General features: G+C 41.4%; 1 protein-coding gene across 1 annotated transcript; it reads right to left on the reverse strand.

Moving 5' to 3' along the window:
* Positions 1 to 3710: 3710 nt before the first annotated feature.
* Positions 3711 to 16291, reverse strand: kcnk13b (potassium channel, subfamily K, member 13b). Its single transcript, XM_061747038.1, has 3 exons — positions 15934 to 16291; positions 9131 to 9915; positions 3711 to 4288 (listed from the first exon to the last, which is right to left on the reverse strand). Exons 1-3 carry the CDS (start codon positions 16268 to 16270, stop codon positions 4133 to 4135), a joined length of 1278 nt encoding a protein of 425 aa, XP_061603022.1. The 5' UTR covers positions 16271 to 16291; the 3' UTR covers positions 3711 to 4132.
* Between the last annotated feature and the right edge of the window lie 2404 nt (positions 16292 to 18695).

Here is an 18695-nt window from a genome sequence, read left to right on the forward strand (position 1 = left end):
CCTTCTCTGTAAGCCGCAGTTAACGAGCCCGAGTCCCCCCGTGTCCCGGCCGCCACGGAGCTGCCGCGTTAATATCCTAATATCTTCGGTTTAGCAGATACCCGGCTACGTGTGGACGGGGTCTAACTCCACTTCTCTGTCACTCCAAACGAAAGACTCTCGTTCAGTCTTGGAAGTAACTGGCAGTCAAGGCTGATTAATGGTTCCGCGTTACACCAACGCAGAGCCTACGGCGTAGGGTACGCGGCGACACGCTCCGTACTGCCCCCTGCAGGTTTGGATGCTCATAGCACCTTAACAGCGTTTTCATGCCGCTTCGTGTAAACGAGGATTTTTTTGAAAACGTAGAGGGGGAAATATCCGTTTTTGTAAATACCCGGCTATGTGTAAACGTGGCCTTAGTCCTGTCTGTAGATGGTGTTTTTTTCAGCAGTTGTCAAAGTTAAATGTCAATATTAAGATGTAGACTTTATTTAAATTTTTTTCCCTCTTGAATTTTTACCTAAATACCTTCAAACACCTTCTTGTCGTGTTGTATCCTTTTTTTTTTCCGAGGAGGTTGGCTTGAGATGGTTTTGGGATCCCGTCCCAACCCCCAGATGGTATTTTGTTCTTACATCGTAGAAACGCGTTTACCACAGATAACTCAAAGTAGTTGCTTCCCATGGAAAACTGGAGAGTTTTGCTTGACTCTTAAAAAAAATTAGTTCACTGAGGTACCAGTTCTCCCATAGCATGTCAATAAAGTTGAGGGTAAGACTTTGACTGGGGAGATTGGATGATCTCAACTCTTCTTTTTCAGAGCTTCTGCTGTAGATTTAACCGTGTGGTTCACTAATCCACCAATCATCTACAACCTCTCCTTCCCTTTCAGGGTCATGGGGGTCTGCTGGAGTCTATACCCAGCTCTCTTTAGGTTAAAGGCAGGAGTACACCCTATAAAACAACAAACAACCACACGCAGTTCTTGGTGACCGGGTCATGTGGTCGTAAACAAAGCCTAAATCATCATCCCTCCACAACTGTGCTTGACAATTAAAAATGTTAAGTTGTGTGTGTTCAATATGTAGACTTCAGTTTTCAATCAAATGTTTTTGTGCATTATTAGTTTGTCTGATGTCCCAGAAGTCTGGATGTTTGATCAGATGCGACTTTACAATCTAAGCTGCGCTGCCCGACCTCTGCAGTGTTTTTCTAAAGCCTCATGGACACAGCCAGTTTGTTCTGCCTCTGGAGGGCATTTATTGAGATAATGAAAAAGAAAAGTGTATTTTTACCACCATGGTTGGACAGGCGGAGACAATGTGGACGGATGGTTGACTGCTTGAGCTCTGCTCACCCATAGCAACCTAGTGAATGCTCCACCAGCTGAAGCCAGGTCCTCGTCTTCCTCCTGCTCAAGCCAGCGAGCGCCTCCTTCTTGTAGCCACCGTAGCATCCCAAACACCAGCAGCCAACTGTGAAACTGAAAGTACATGTAGCTCTATTGTGTGTCTCGTGGAAACAAACAGGTATTACGTCAGTGACCAGAGACATTATAGGTTCTTGTTGCTGGCTTTCAACAACAGAGTAGAGGAAGGGGATCGTCTTCAGATTGTGGGACGCTGTAATGCTTTGTGAAAGCACACACTGGGAATATCGTGCCTTCATGGGAATACACAGCTGGAGAGTGGAAGCTTAATAAAGAGGGCATCTCCACCATCTTTATACTTGGTTTAAGTGTACTCTGGTGAACATTAACAGACAACATGAGACAACAAGAGTGTCAAGATGAAAATATTCTCACTGTCGAGTCCCAATAGTTTAGAAATTTAAATTGTTTCTCAACTCATTGCTGATATCTTTCCTCATTGGTATTATGTTAATACGCACCAGAATAAAAGGTACAAAACCTCTACTTTTAAAGAAACAGTAAGGATGTATTTAGTCTTCCTGACTCTTTATTTTGGTTCGGTTTTTGGTAAAAAAAAAATAAATACAGCGGTACATGAAATGTGCTACAGAAATAAATGTACCTTGCCTTATAATTCATGCCGTTGTTCCTTTTTGAGGTTGTATTTTCCTAATTCTAAGACCTGGTAAGGAACAGAGGATTTTTGTTTTCTGCCCTGATAGCTTCAAATCTTGGCTTTGACAGAGCAAAGAGAAACTAGGCTACCGTATTTTCCGCACTATGAGGCAAACTTAAAATCCTTACATTTATAATACAAGGAGCCTTATGTATGAATTTTGTTGTGCTTACTAACCTACAAACTAATTTTATGTGGTACATTGCGCTCAAAAACCTGTTAAAATGTTTCAGTGTGACTTTGGCTTGACTGATGGTCGGACCGTTCAGACACATTAAAGTCGGTCCTTGGTTGGATACAGGTTGGAACGTCAGACAATGTTAGATAACTAATTATGTAGCAAGCAACCATCATCTAACATCTAGTCAATGTTACCTTACTTACAGTAATTAGATCAGCCAATGTTAGGTTTTTATCGTAAACCCAATTTTCAAATCTGTATCATAATCCAGTTATAATCAAATGTTGGAATAGAGGGAATGCATTGACGTCACTTTCCCACTGGAGTGGCAAAAATAGCTGCAGCTAGTAGGGGAAACTGTGGAAAAGACAGGATAACAGCTGATTATCAGCTTAAATTAAAGGCAGTTGGACTTGACAATGACCCGTACAGTTACCCCAAGAACCAGTGGTCCATGGACATTAATATTTGGCCACAAATCGAGTTTCCTGATATTAATATGTACTTCATTTCTACGCCGGGGAAATAAACAAAGCAAAACTTGAAGGCATACAAAAGTCTTGACGCTTGGTCTTACTATAAGGCAGGATTTGTTGGCGAAATTAAAGTGATGAGGACACCGAACTTTATGATTTGACCGTTTAATGTTAGCAAAAATCCAACATTGCCTGATACAAAATGGGAAGCACAAATCCACGTTTTGGTGCCTGGAATCCAGTTGTTTCTGCGAATTGCAGTGATCCATTTGTCTCTCTTAAGCTTATTTTTCGGTAGTCTGTAAAACGATAACTCCAACTTCTTGCTAAATCTATGAATACAGTTGATCGCACAACAGCTCTTTCTCATTTTAGATGTTTTCGAGTGCTCAAACTGAAAGTTTACGCTGCCACTCAGTCTTTCTGCCACTCAGTGGGCGTAACCCGCTGTGAAGTCGCATCTGTGCCGTCATGCGCATTCCCTCTATACGACATTGTTCCAACCTCTCACTAACTTCAGGCGTGTGCTATTGCTGGCAACGATGAACCCATCAGAGAACAGGACGTAGTACAATGCTAACCTCCTTCACTTTTTAGTAGTGGAAGACAAATGATTTAAAAAAGTATTTTTCTGTTTTCTGTAGTTACAACTGAACAATATTCTGAGTTACTGTGAACAAGTTGAATAAAGTTCGACTTACCAGACTGTTTTGTTTTGCTTTACATGTATTTTATCATGCACTTTCTAACCCGGGTGCCTTATGTATGAACATAGACCTGTTCATTGATATTGCGCATTATAATGCGGTGTGCCTAATGGTCGGCAAAATACGGTATTTAAAATCCATCAATACGTCTTTCTGAGCATTATGAATCCTGTGAACCTGGTTGTAAGATGTCATGCTCTGCTTTGAAAAAAAAAGATAATGTATATTTTTTTTATAGACCACTGTTACGCACAAAAACCAACCAGGAAACACCCACTTTATTAACGCTATTTTGCTTTCGTTAATGTTACTGTATAGAGACAGATACAGTGTGGACTGGAGTAGAGTCACAGTGAGTAGTAACAAACTGCAGATGAGTGGAGGTTTGATTAGGTGTGAAGAAGCGTAGATACAAGGCTCAAGGCAGGCTTTTTCTATCACCATGGAAACTGCGTTCCTCACAAGGGAACGTTCCAGCACACCGGTCCAGATGTGAGGCTCCAGCAGAATGTCATGCGTCATTCATGGAGCCGATTCTTGACGGGGGAGTGAGCTGAGATGGATTCGTACAGTAGCTTCTGGGTTCGGGGTGGGGGGGCTTGGTGTCAGCCTTTCTCAGTTTCAGGTCATCCACACTTCTGCTATTTTTCCTCCATCATCTTCTGTATATATTCAATACAGGCATTGATACCGTTGGCCCTATCTGTCCACGCTAGTCTCTGCCAGCCGGTTGTTCATGATGCCCAGGGCGCCCACCCCTCCCGAGAAGCCGTTCTGACGTGTACTGGAGCTGGACTGGCGCGGGTTCCCCATGGCCATCTCCGAAAGCTGCTTCTGCATAATAGCCAAGTTCACCTACGAGGAGAGATAGAGAAAACATGAAGAAATGTTTGCAGTCTTCGTCTGGAAGCAATGCAACGTGCAACATAAAGCTACAACATGAGATCTCTCCCCTGCTTTGATGCCACAATTTGCTCCGGCTCCTCGCTTCCACTTGACATCTGTATGAAATATGGAACGTGCCCCCTGGTGTTCAATGCAAGAAAGAAGAGCTCTTTTATGGACCAGTCAGGTCTATTTTTCAACCCATGCAAGGCAAACAATTCCCCAAAAAACACCTGAAGGAGATTCACAACTACATCACATGTTCAGAATGTTCTCGTAGGAATAAATTGATTGATAAATGCTGAATAAGAAAAAATCAAACGAAAGACGCCAACATTCCTCTTTCCCCTTTTTTTCCCCCCGTCCAAACCAATATGTAGACGAGAACACGACTGCTGGACACAGTTCATTGTTGTGATTTTTGTAGGATGGCTGCACAAATATCCCTGTGACATTTGTTGCAGACGGCGATGGCCTTCATGCTCTGCTCAAAAGGAATTTCAATAACTGGTGATTCACTGATACATTTGTCGTCACTTCCCATCAGATTAAATAAAATATTTGCCCATTTCTTTGCTTTATGGAAGTCATTTCACACCTCCAGCTGACCGACTGTATTTTCCGCACTATATGGTGCAGCATGAACATGATGTTGACTTGTTAAAGCCCTATGCGTTCACCTCTGTTGAAAAAGAGTGGTAAAATGACCAGTTGGTTGTATATAAGCCACAAACTTTAGCCAATATATAACATATTGGCTATAGTTTTATATCAATTTGTGTTGTTAAGAAGTATTCGACCTCATTGATGACTTTGCATGCAGAAAATACAGAAGGCACACGTGCACGTTTAGTCCTGATTTCAGACCTGCTGGACCTGCTTTCAGTTTTTTGCGGGGGACTGAGGTGGTTGAAGTAACTTTCTTTTGATGAGTTATTGATCGCTATTTGTGACTCGGATTTGTTTATTTATTATCCGTCGGGGCCGGGATGGTCTCTGTGGCCCCCCCCCTTGTAGCTGCGGGCTATGAGACCTCCTGGCGTGGACGGCTCCCTGTTACCGTTTCCTCACCTGGATCCTCTGTGCTCAGCAATGTCTACACCGTGTGTCTGCGTGTGTGTCTGTGTGTGTAACTTGGGTGAATTGTGGTGTGCTTGTGTCTGTCTGTGTGTGTGCGGGGAGGGGGGAGGGGGGCAGGGCATTAATACGTTTTATGTTTATTTGTTTTATGTAAAGCACTTTGTGTTGCATTTTATGTATGAAATGTGCTTTATAAATAAAGTTTGATTTGATTTGATTTATTTCAGTTTTAAGTTTTTTATTTAATATTTATTTATTTTAGGTTGAAGTTTATTTAATATTTATTTATTTCAGGTAGAATTTTTTTTACATTTTTTTTTACTCATACAGTCAAACAACTGCATCTATACTTACAGTGCAGTAGCGGAGCCAGGGGGGGTCAGGGGGCGGTCGCAAGCTCATAGGCCCCAATGATAGGGCCCCGTTTTGTGTGAAACGTTTATCTATAATCGTAAATTGTAGGCTATAAAAATGATAAAATGTGCATTAGTGTAGGCTAATTCTTACTTTACAACTGTCCTGAACGCATCAGGGCTGTGAGCCAACGCTGATTGGCTGTAACAGTTACAGCCAATTTGCCGACTCAGCAAGTTTGCTGACGTGAAGGAGATGAGCGCTAAACTTGAAAAGAGGACTAAGCATGTACAAAGTTTTGAATGTTACCCTGTTTTCCACGTTACCTGGATTATTTTGTTCGGGCCAAGGGTTATGGAAGAGTGAACTGCCATTGGTGAGTCAGTGTAACCTTCATAAATAATTTCTCTACACCGTGTGCCTGCGTATGTGTCTGTGTGTGTAACTTGGGTGAATTGTGGTGTGCTTGTGTCTGTCTGTGTGTGTTATGTTTGTATTGTTTTCATGTAAAGCACTTTGTGCTGCATTCTATGCATGAAAGGTGCCTTATAAATAAAGTTTGATTTGATCAGAATGTTGTGGTATTCTTGACCACCTGCCTATTTGAATGAGCTCTGTGTTGTTGTCAACTACACCGCTGAGTCTATTCTCTGTTATAGAGCTCAGAAATGATGTTATAGACCGCTGTGTCTATATCTATCTAAATAGATTGTATAATTTTAGACCAGTTATGTTTTTTTTGTATTTAAGCTGTATCAAAGATGGAACTGAGTCAGTCCGTGACTATCTGAGTTTTCAGCTCCATGTGATTGACAGCTGTGTGTGTGTGTGTGTGTGTGTGTGTGTGTGTGTGTGTGTGTGTGTGTGTGTTCTTCTGAACAAGTTTGTGACTTTACTCTGCTTTCTGCAGCATAGGCCTATAGGCTTGGCTCAATAAAAGTGAGAATAAATGTTGTTTGATGGGTAGGATGAGGTGTTGTTGAACGTTAAAATGACTATCATAAGGCCCATGGAGAATGCTCCGCCCCCTCTGGACTGAGACCCGCGCTCCGCCACTGTTACAGTACATTTGTTATTATTGATAAAGGTTGTCAAGTTCAATGGCATGTTATTATACGGTCATTTTGTACCAATGATGCATTTGGGATGGGGGGTTTGGGGCCTGCAAATAACATTGCACCTAGGGCCCAAATTCAGTCATTTTGCATGCAATTGAGCAAAGATGTATTCATATTTTTCCTAATATATCCCCTTTCAAGGCAGGAAATCAGCGAAGAGTAACTTTTTGTTTATGTACGAAAACCTAACTAATTAGCATGTTGATGCTGCCATAACAACAATCCCATGCTGGGGTTACATGTAGTTTAAGGAAACTCTCCCGAACAAAAGCATTGAATTTCAACAATAAAATATTTGCAGCAAAAGCTTTCAATATCTCCATTTAGTCATCATCTATAGACATCAGGACATTATAAATGTGAAATCTAAAATACATTGAAATAATTAAAAAAGAGTTTCATAGATAGATATCAGTGATATTTTGAAGTCTCCTAAATCTGTCAGAAGATTTCCATCTCTGTCTCTTCTCCCTTTGGCTATTTTTTCCTCTACTCTTCTTCACAAGTACACTTTGTACGAAGGTTCCAGATACATCTTAGAGCATGTGTGAGGACAGTGTGCCCGACACTCAGGCTGGTTTGCCATGCTGAGTTCCTTCATTGAGAAAAACCTGCACCGTGATGTCCAGTGAAATCAGCTGCAGTCAATACAACTTACAGTTCCAGGTATCTTGTAGGGTTGTAATGTTACAAGGTAGCTCTGATTTAGAGGAAGTTCATCAGTTTCAAAACATAGCAGCCACTTACTGTTGACCTTCTAAAAATATAAATGATAGAAAGCATCTAAAATAAACTATTGTTAATTTGATAGGCGATGGAGCAGGGTGCCCCCCTCCTTGATGGTATACTGGCCTGTTGACCTGCTATCCAACAAGCAAAGACAGACTGACAGCAGATGAGTTGAATAAGTTAGACTGGGATGTCTGACTCTAAAATCGTTTATCTGACCGAGATTTATGCGTGTTAATAGTTTATGGTCCGATTATGGCTCTAAAGTTGTAGTAGGCTAATTATGCTGTCCATGGTTCTGAAATCCACAAATGCATGTTTCCCTCTTAGGTCCACTTTCCAATTGACCGGTTCATAGTAGCCAGATTTCCACTGATTAGGACTCTGATGTGAAGTATGTAAGTAAGTTATCAGTCACCTGTGCCAGGCCCTCCAATAGATGAGACTGTAACAGGTTTATGGCCGTGTTACACTTTCAGCGAACCATTGTGAATGATGGTAAAATCATCCATGTGGTTCTGCTGGTCGTTATCATCTCACATTCTGTATTTTGTCTCAATAACTGCGGACACCGTATCTGCTGTTCCTTGAATAACTGTTGGGGTCTGACTCAAAAAGTGATATGATCCCGATTGAAAATCCAACTGTACTCTCATATCCAACTGTAAATTATGAGCTATGACAGCATAATCCTTCTCCTTTATATATATTATAGGTTTTTGCACTCTTAATTGTTCAAACTGACTACTTAGATTGACTTCAGACTGGACGGGGATGAGGGTGGATTCCAGAGGCTTCTGCTAGCCTTTGGCTGCCTCCTCTGCCAATGCAGCCCAATGTATCACAAATCCACTTTCAGAAACTTCTGTGTGAAGTCACAGATGATTTGTCCGGTTTGTCTTTGAGACCATGGTACAGTCTCTGTGGTCACAACTGAGCAGTCGGCTGCTAAAGGAGCTCGCGGATGTTTGGGGGCTGGAGCGGGTACTAAATTCAGGTCACATGTTGTGGTCAAAACCATTAATTGACCTTTAAGGTGAAAACGAATTAAAGAAAAATACACAGCGACACATCTAATGGGTCATAAAAAATGTGTAAGGGGAATAATTTCTTTAGTAAGAATTCAAATATTGCTCTCTACTCAGTTCTGCTTTAAAGATAACATCCTGGAAAAGAACGGTTTAAATGAAATACGTCTGTAGAACAACTGTGCCCCTGTTAAACTGAAGTCATATTATTATGGTTGCAGGAATTGAGCTGGGTCTGCATGATAATAGTCCTCCCATGAAGTTTGTGGCAATCATGTTCCAATAAAGCCTTCAAAATGTTGCTACCTTATGAATGTAATAAGCGACAAGGCAGCAAGGTTATTGAGTAAATGTTCTCTCTGCTACTTATCTGTGCAGTTAAATCAAATTACTGTTCACATTTGCATCAGTTCTTGCATATAATTCAACATGTGATTACATTAGAATGGTAAAATGTTGCAAAGGTTGTCAGAGAGGAATAGCTCCAGCCCCAGGTTTCTCACCTTGTTGGCTGCTAAGAAGTCCCTCATGGAGATCATCTCCCCAGACATCCTACGCCCAGTGTCTGTCTCGCTCTCGTTGATGGCGTCTGTCTCAATCGAGGGGTCCCTGCGGTTCCGGAGGTGGCCTGGCGCGACCACGTTCCGCCGGGGATGCCGGTGCGGATGGTGACCCCTGGGGAAGCAGCAGCGGCACGGCGCTTCCAGCCTCCTCAGCAACCAGTTGAGGACCTGCTTGATGACGATGGATATGACGTTGAACAGGGAGTAGATGCAGCAGACGCCGGTCAGGATGAAGAAGAAGTTGCCCAGCCGGTACGCAGCCATGGCGTGTCCTTCGTAGACGACTCTCTGGCTGCTCACCATATCCCCGAAGCCAATGGTGCTGAAGGCCACGAAGCAGAAGTAGAGCGAGTCCAGGTAGCCCCAGCCCTCGGCTGCCGAGTACATCAGCGAGGCACAGCAGGACACTAAAACGGCCGCCGCTCCAAGAATGAGCATGACGCAATAGACTGAGGGCTTCCAACCGGCAAGATCCTCCCCTCTTCCTTCTCCACTTCTCCTGGCTGCACCTTCTTCATCTTCCTCAGACGCACGGCGTCCATTTTGAGGGAGCACAACCTTGTTATGGCGCCGCTTGTGACAGGACTTTAGGACGAAGGCGATAACAGTGATGACGCGTTCCAGGAAGAGGTTGAAGAAGAGGATGGTGGCGGCGCAGCCCAGGAGGCCGTAAAACATCAGGAAGACCTTTCCTCCGATGGTGGCGGGAGTCGTCATCCCAAATCCTGACACAAAGACACAACTGTGCATTACAGGCATTATGCATTCACAGACACACCACATGGATAATACTCCAATCATGACAGAACGGGAAACTGAATTACCCAGTTTCTTGCTCTCAGTGTGCATAAATGACACGATTGAATAAGTAATCAATAACATGCATTACCTTTATTTGAAAAATACAAGGATGACACAAAATTGACCACTTTCACATATGCACTCTTGCAAATGAATCAAAGACCTCGAAGTAAACTAATGAATTACCAGCAGAGCCCTCCAGCTGCTTTATGTTTAAACTAAGTGGACATCGCCTATCAATTAAAAAGGCCAATTACTTATCCCCTCTCCTTTTAAGTTAAAATTGCTCTCAGGCAACAGGCTCCCTCCTATCGGTTGCTATTGGAGACATCCTCTCTAGCTGTCTCTGTTTGTCACTGACATTCACTAAAAAGGTTGAGGCGTTTCACTTCAAGCACATCATGGTAATGAGTCCCAAACATCAGGTTTGTGTAATGTCTCTATTTGCCTTGTCGACTTGTTTAGCACCCTTGAGACTAAACTGAGCTTCCTCCCATGTCATCCTCAGTTTCTCAAATGTGTAAGTCTAAAAGGTCATTTAACCCGTTTTTTTATCCCTGCTGTTTTAAGGTCACCTTTTTTTGTCTCCTTGGAGCTGACATTTGAAAAAAAAAAAAAGGAGTCGAGGCGAAAAGTCTTTTACTCCACTGCGCTTATATTTGACATGTCAAATTTTCACCCCTCATTTAGTAATAAAAGGCTCTCTAAGTGCAGCCTCATCTTCATGTTCTTTCCTTTCGCTCAATTATCCGTATGAACAGTTTAAAAATCCCAAATGAGCTTCTTATGTCTGCTGATACTGGACTTCCATTACTTATTCTCCTTGACTTGATTCAGCTTTTGATACAATTTCCCATACCATACTTATATTGACAGATCAGCCACCACTGGACTATCTAACATGCCCCTGGACTGGTTTACATTATTATGGGCGATACGGAAAAAATATCATATCACGATTTAAAAAAAATAAAATCACAATTTTGATCACGATCTTAAATTGAAAAAAGAAAAACAGACAAAAACCGTCTTGAATGGTACCAACGGTATCCTTTGCGAGATAAAAGGTAACAGCTTCTGTTACCTCTTTCCATCACTTGCTTGACTTGTCATATGGAGTGTCTTTGTCCAATGCCTGTGTTTATGTTGTCTATGTTTTGGTCTCACGGTAACTACTGCCTCCACTTGGGCCCCTAGCTATTTGACTCAGCATACTGTTTGGGAGGCTTCCTCTTCAAGGAGATTAAACAGATTTGCTGGGTTAACCCCCGACGCGCGAACGGTTTATCTGCAAACTTTGCAAATTACGTTTGCTTGAGCTTTGTCACTTGCGGAAAATCCAGACCAATTCCACATAATTGAGGTGGAATGTTTTTTGCGACCAACATCGTTTGGCTTTCAGCCATCGCTCTCCATGCGCTACCGCTACACACACAAACAAGGAGGCGGGTAGGAAAGCGCTTCACTGCCCGTAATTTGCTATGATCGGTCGGTCAGGTTGACGACATCAATACGTCTGGTGAGTTGGTGCATCGACATAGAACTGCAATTTATAGAATGTGCCCTAGACGATCCCACGATCTCTGCAGTTCGAAAGATTGTCTTCATCTTGTAATCCTTCACGATCTAATATCGTCATATCGCCCACCCCTACTCTCTGGCCTCATTCAGCTCACTCAACTTAAACCATTAACATCCCAACCATTCCCTCACTCCTCTGGTGTACCCCAGGGTTCAGTACTGGGACATCTGTTTATTGTATAGTGTCTCCCTTTGGGCAATATTCACCCATATACACAATATACACCCAGCTCTACCTGTCCACCAAACCCACTCACTCCCTTTCTGATCGCCTACAGGAAATCAGATCCTGGTTCTCTCACAACTTTCTCAGACTTAAATAAATAAAACTGAGGCTCTGCTTGTTGAAACAAAATCCACTCTTTCCAAGATAAATAACTTCTATTTATCTTGACAAGTCTTCTGTTTCTCACCCTCCCCAGTTTAAGAGTCTGGGTGTCATCCTTGTCATTCCAGTAGCATGTTAACAATGTCACTTGCTCAGCTTACTTCCATCTACGTAATATCTCATGTTTGCGGCCGTCTCTCAACCCAAACACAACTACTACTCTGGTGCACATCCTGGTTACATCCCGTCCTGATTGTTTTAATTCTCTTCTGATTGGCCTACCTCTCAAGTCTCCTCAAAAACTTCAACTGGTTCAAAACTCTGCTGCCTGAATTATTAACAGAACTCTTTCCTGCAGAAACTTCACTGGCTCCCTATTAAATTCCATATAATCTATAAAGATGATCAACAACCTCATCCTTCTGTATCTCAGTGAGCTCCTTCACATTAACATACTCTCATACTCTCAGGTCTTTGTCGTGCATCCAACTCACCCTCCCATCTGCCCGCTTGTCCACCAGGGGGTTGAAAGCTGACAGCTGCTCTCTACCACAGGATATAAAACATTTTGACACTGTCACCTCCTTCAAATACTGCTTAAAAACAAACCTTTATAGACAAGTATACTCAGTTTAATTCTTGGACTGGAATGCGCTCAGTTTTGCTCTTAATTTACTTTTACTTTTAATTAGCTTTTGCTATTTTTACTATTATGTTTTGCTATGTTCTTTCTGTATCTTGAGATTTTATGAGTTTTTTTCTAGGATTTTGTCTTATGTGTGAAGACCTTGAAAGGCACCTTTAAATAAAATATATTATTTTGCACTTTATTAGTATTAAATATATATATATATATATATATATATATATTAAATACCTTTTTTCTGTTTATTAATAATTTAAGGGCGTACTTCAAGTGTACCAGATCTAAAAGACTGCAATATCAGAGCCTTTTTTTACTGGAAAGGAAAGTTATCCGTTACTGTTTCTGTTGTGATGAAAAAGCATTTGCAGCTGGCTGTGAGCCAGGGGCAGGCGTCTTGCAGAGCCTTTGATTGCATCCTTATTCAAATTGGTTGTCGAGGTGCAAATTGAGGCAGAGATTTCTTCCAGAGACCACAATAAAGCCAAATGGGCTGAATTTTACAGATGTGTTTTTCCTTCCTTTGTGTTTCCCATTCACAGGCAAATTTAATGACGATAAGCTATTTGACCCATTTAATAAATTATACTGGGTGAAAATAATGAAAGAAAATGGCGCATAACTGATAGATGTATCAGGATGGCTGCTGGAACAAACGTCCTAAAAGCAGTTGGTTTTAATGGATGTGCGAGGTTCTTCTCCTCAGTCTTGACTTTGCTTATTAATGTGTTTTTACTTTCCTAAAAGAGACCTATTATGCTCCTTTCTAGCTTAACCCATTCATTTCCTACGTTGAAGCTTCATTGTCTCCATCGAAAGCCAAGTTCAGACTGCGTAATTTTCATCATTATTGGGTTGTTATATTCTAAACACTTACATGTTGTGCTTCTCCTACAATCAGAGGTTGAAGCATTCACACTGCAGGATTTTTACAAAACTCATCTGTCAGGTCTTTTGTTTTTAAGTTGAATCGACCTGTTTCTATCATTACCAGAGTAAGTTGTGTTCTTACCAGAGTTCAACCAAAGTTTCATTGATCATAGTTTGGTCACCATACTCCACAATGATTCTTCCATGTTTTCCCTCCTCATGTCCTCATCTCTTGTACTTTTATTGGTTTTACCAGCTTGTGATTCCTCATTCAACAACTCCTCCCTGTGTAAGGAGCCCTAAAAACTAATTTATACAGCAATCTGAGACTGAGTGCCAATTTACCTCCAATCTGGACCACTTGAATGACACTTTCAATATTTGTCTCTGACTTGAAAATCCAGTTTAAAATCTTGCATCGAACTGTGCTCAAGTTTACTCAGCTCCTTGCTCTCTCACTGGCCGTAACTCAAGAAGTATTTTCTTCCTAGTTTCAGAAATGTAGCATCCCAAACATTTAAAACCCCTACGCATCAATACTGACTATAGAACTGATATGTTGACAAATAAGCCACTGACGATACTTTCACGGGATATTATACCATTTTTTCCCACAAAAAGTGCACTTTTTTATGTCGTATACCAGTTTTTTTATGAACTGCTGCCCCCATGTGCTCAGACGTTATATGACCACACAGAGTAGCTTTAAATATGCTATTTAGCATGTTTCCCACATATATAGCATACTATCTTTTGACCATTGGCCATCGCTCTGTGATGCATCAGAAAGTGTTTTTGATATGTCTTTGACTTGAATTTGCCCTGACAACCTCGGTGACTACATCTTAAAATTACGTAATTTGAAAGTAGTCTTAATTAATTAGAATAATTATATGATTTTCTTGTAGTGCTGTTACCGTCTCTAAGCGACTTGAGGCGTAGATGTTTAGCTGCCCGGAGACCGTGTTGCCAGTTAACATCGGTTCACCAGCATCTCCAAAGTTCACGTGGTAACGTGGTTATTTTCTTATCCAAATAAAAAGGGAGACATTCATCAATCATTCATGTGATGCAAAATAAAGGGTTGAAGGCACAAACAGAAGTCGTAAATGACGCTTAAAAACTAATAAAAATGATAAGATTTAATCCGATGCTCTGACATTTATCATTTACAGCGAGAACACTGACTCCCTGTCTGAGAAAACAGATTCAGGCGCCGTTTCTTCTCATCAACTTGGAGAAAGAAAAGACAAAAAAAAAACAGCAAAACATTGTTCTTTTGGTGTTAATGAAAGAACTCTCAGTATTTTTTTCTTTTTAAATCATTGATGATGATGGATCTTAATGCTGTTTCACTCTTTGACTGAGTCATGTCTGTCTGATGTGACAGTAGGTAGGATTTTTTTGTTTTATTATTCTCCTTATTCTCCACTGAAAATAAATGAGTTTATTCTCCATAGCGATACCTTCTTAATCAAGAAAAAAAAACCCAGAAAAGATCTTCTGATTCCAGCTCCAATTACGAAGACTTCCCCTCAAATACCTTTGAAATAAGCTTCTTCTATATCCCAGACTCACCATAAGTGCTCTTACTCTACATGTGTTTATCCAAATTTCAGTGCATATAATATAATGTAAGGTTTTTGAATGGGATTTTCTTTTTTTACATCTTATAAATACAGCAAAAACTGATCATAGAGCATGAGAAATGATATCGTGTCACTGATGACAGCCGGAGTGGATTCAGAACCAGTTACAGCCATCAACGCATAGCCTATCTGTAAGATCAGGAAATAAGCTGCAATCATTCTGCAATGAAAGTCTGAGCGGTGCATTACTTACACACTCTAAATCCAGCTGCACACGCGACTTGCACAAGCAATTTGAATCAACCTATCTTCACATGCAGAACAATGACGGTTATTCACTCAGGTAGGCAAATCGATCACTGAGTAAATGACGGGAAGTCTGTCTGGAAACGGTGGCCTCAGGAATCACGGAGAGGTCACCAGAGTGCATCCATAAACCAAAATGACTCGAGTTTCTCACTAATCTAAAGTGTGAAGGACCTGCGCCTGTTGTTTGATGTCATAATGTCGATCATTGAGAACGAATCCTCCTCAAATAAGGTGTTTGGAGTGGTTTTATCCATTACACATGGAGGTGCAAATCAGTAGGGAGCTTTTCACAGCAAAGTATCAACAGCTATCTGAGACTTTGCTGTTTCTGCTCTCTCTCTCTCTCTCTCTCTCTCTCTCCCTCTCTCTCTCTCTATAGAGAAGTCAGGCTGGCAGTCATGGAAACATACTGTAGCTCTGAGATGAAGATCAAATGGTCAGAGATTCCTCTGTAGGACTTATTCAGTCTTTGTGGGGTTCACTTGAACCCACTGAATCAGAACTGGTGCTGAATTGTGAGAACAGAAATGTTGTAATTCGAAAAATTAGGAAAAGTTCTAAATAAGGGAAAAATTTGGTTTTATTGCACCCAAATGATAAAGTGAATGGCCCAAACTCTCACCAATAGTTGACACCACGGTTCCCACGAAGTAAAAAGCTCCGCTGAAGTCCCAGCGGGGTCTGATCGCGTCCACGCGGATCCCCGCCACGTTCGCCTCCTCGTAGTTCCTCAGGAAGTTGTTCAAGTCCTTCTTGCTCAGGTTGTACTTGTGGGAGAAGCGCTCGAAGCGCTGCGTCCAGCGCTCCTTGGCCTCCCGCTCCTTGGGCTGCTCCAGCGCGGAGAACACGGCGGCTCCGCACAGCAGGTAGAGGACGATGAGCAGCGCCAGCAGCAGGAAGCGCGCGTTGTCCTCGTTGATGTTCCCGGAGCCGCAGCAGCAGCCGCTCCTGCAGGCCATTATGCCGCCGTGCTGGTGACCGTGGTGACCGTGGTGACCGTGGTGGCGCAGCTGGAACCGGGAACCTGGCTCATGCTGGGGGCGATCAGGGCGCACGACGCTCCGGGGAAGCGTTTACACATGACACAAAAAGAGGGAGGAAAAAAGTCCATGGTCATATTGTTTCATTGCTGTTGAGGCAGGTGGATCTGCTCCTGGCACCAAACAGGCGCAGTCTGGACACTTTTCTGATCATCTCTCACTGTCTGTGCGCCGGACCGAGAAAAACTGCGAAAAAACGTCCAGGAAGGTGGAGAGATGCGCGAAGCAACCTGTGGATGATGCACAGAGTCGTGCTAGTGTGATTTTTTTTTTAGTGCAGCCTCTCCAAAGTAGTCCCCGCCCCGGAGCGCGCGTTTTTACGCACGGCGGATGACGCCGGAGCCGAGAGCCGCTGCGGTGATTCCCCGAGTTCAGCTTCCAGTCACCTCGAGGAAATTTTGTATGGTCTTCCTCTTTCTCTGACATTAATTGGAAAACAACATGGCTCCTTCCACATAATTTTTTTTATCTCCAATAAAATTAAAAAAGTTCAATATAAAATTACACATAACATTTACCCCACTAACAAATTTGTGTCAAAATGTGTCAATATTGATGCCAATTGTGTATTTTGTAATGCTGAAGTGGAAACGATTAGGCACCTTTTCTTTGAATGTAATTTTTCCCAGATTTTTTGGAAAAAAATTGAAGCTTACATCACATCACATTCCAACATACCAATTAATTTGAATGCCAAAGATATACTGTTATACTATAATAATAAAGATAGGAAAATGCAACACTTAATTAATCTGATTATTCTAATTGCAAAATTCCACATACATAAAACCAAATTTTCCAAAGGTCAACCTTTCTTTCCTGTTTTTGAAATTTATTTCAATAACTACCTTGAATGTATTAAAAGAATTGATAATAAAAAATGTATACACACTGTTAACATAATTGAAGAAATATTTGGAGAAATATAATATATGTCCTGCCATTTTCTTTCTTTTTATTTAAATTCATTTATTTTATTATATTTATGTTACTTATGTAATGACTTATGCACTTCATCCACTTTATGTCTCATACTGTATTTGTTTATTTAATTCCTTGATGCCTGACTGTTTTGTATTGTCCACGGTCAATGTTCTGACTGTAATTGGAACTTTTAAATAAAGTTTGAAAAAAAAAAAGTTCAGCTTCCAGGGGCGTCGGAACACCGCAGTCTGGTCTGGAAGTGGCCGATCATGCCGGACCCGACCCCGGGTCTGCGAGCTTTAATTCTGACAGTACAGAACAGAGTTTGTTTGGACGGGTTGTTTGGTGGGATCGATATGGCTGACCTTTCCGCGCTCTGGTGAGGGGGTTCGATCCCCCTGCCCGTGGCGGCCCGGGGACGATCAGCAAATGTCACAACGCAGGGACGGCTCGAAATAAATTATTCACGATCACAGGGACACCAAAAGACCTATTTCTGGAAATTTGGGAATTAAACAAAATGATGACGCCAAAGCCGCGTCGGAACGATCGAAAACCAGATCATTTCTTTGTCTTGGTGACGTCTGGACATCTGATAATCTCCTCGGTCCTTTCTGACATGTATAGCCTCGAACAGGCTTGATGTTGCAGTAAACACACTTGGCAACCTTGAAGTAGTGAAGTTTTAAGTTGTTTTAACTTTAAGTGAGTTGTAATAGAAGATGTTACCTCTGCCATTTGAATTTTATTAAACACGAGTTAATCCTAAACCAGTTCAGTCAATCATGTTGTAGTTCCGCGCATCGTTTTGAAGAAATTATGTTTATTGATGGCAACCCTTTTAATAACGGTCACATGGCAGCTATGACTAAGACATCTGGGACTAACCAATCAAAAACAACAAAAAACAAACATTACAGAAAAAAACAAAAAAAATACTAATTCCCCATTTTTCCACACCAGGAAAATATGTGCAGCCTATTGTTAAATGCTAAATGACGACATACTGTACATGCCTTTAAAAAGTTTTAAGGATAAAAGGGTTGAACAATAATAATGAACATTGAAAAGCTTACCTTGCTTAAGGAAGATAAGATTTGGAATTTAAAATAAATAAATGAATGATAATAATTGAACCTATTTTGATCAGATGGGAGTAATTTAAATTCTCAGGAGAAAAGATAAGTGTCTGCTATAAGATCAAATATCTTACTTTACATTCATTAGTTTATGTTGTCGTCATCATTTTGCTGCTTTCTTTGAAGATGCTGCATCCGTTTTCAGTTAAAAGGAAGTACGAAGAGAGTGAGGAAGGATGTCATAAAACAAGAGATAAACATCTTCATACAACAAGAAAATGTCAACGTTTGCAGATGAAATGCATTTTAAAATAGGTCAGTTTATTTGTATTGTTGTACAA

Source organism: Cololabis saira, chromosome 18, assembly GCF_033807715.1.
Source record: "Cololabis saira isolate AMF1-May2022 chromosome 18, fColSai1.1, whole genome shotgun sequence".
NCBI lineage: Eukaryota > Metazoa > Chordata > Actinopteri > Beloniformes > Belonidae > Cololabis > Cololabis saira.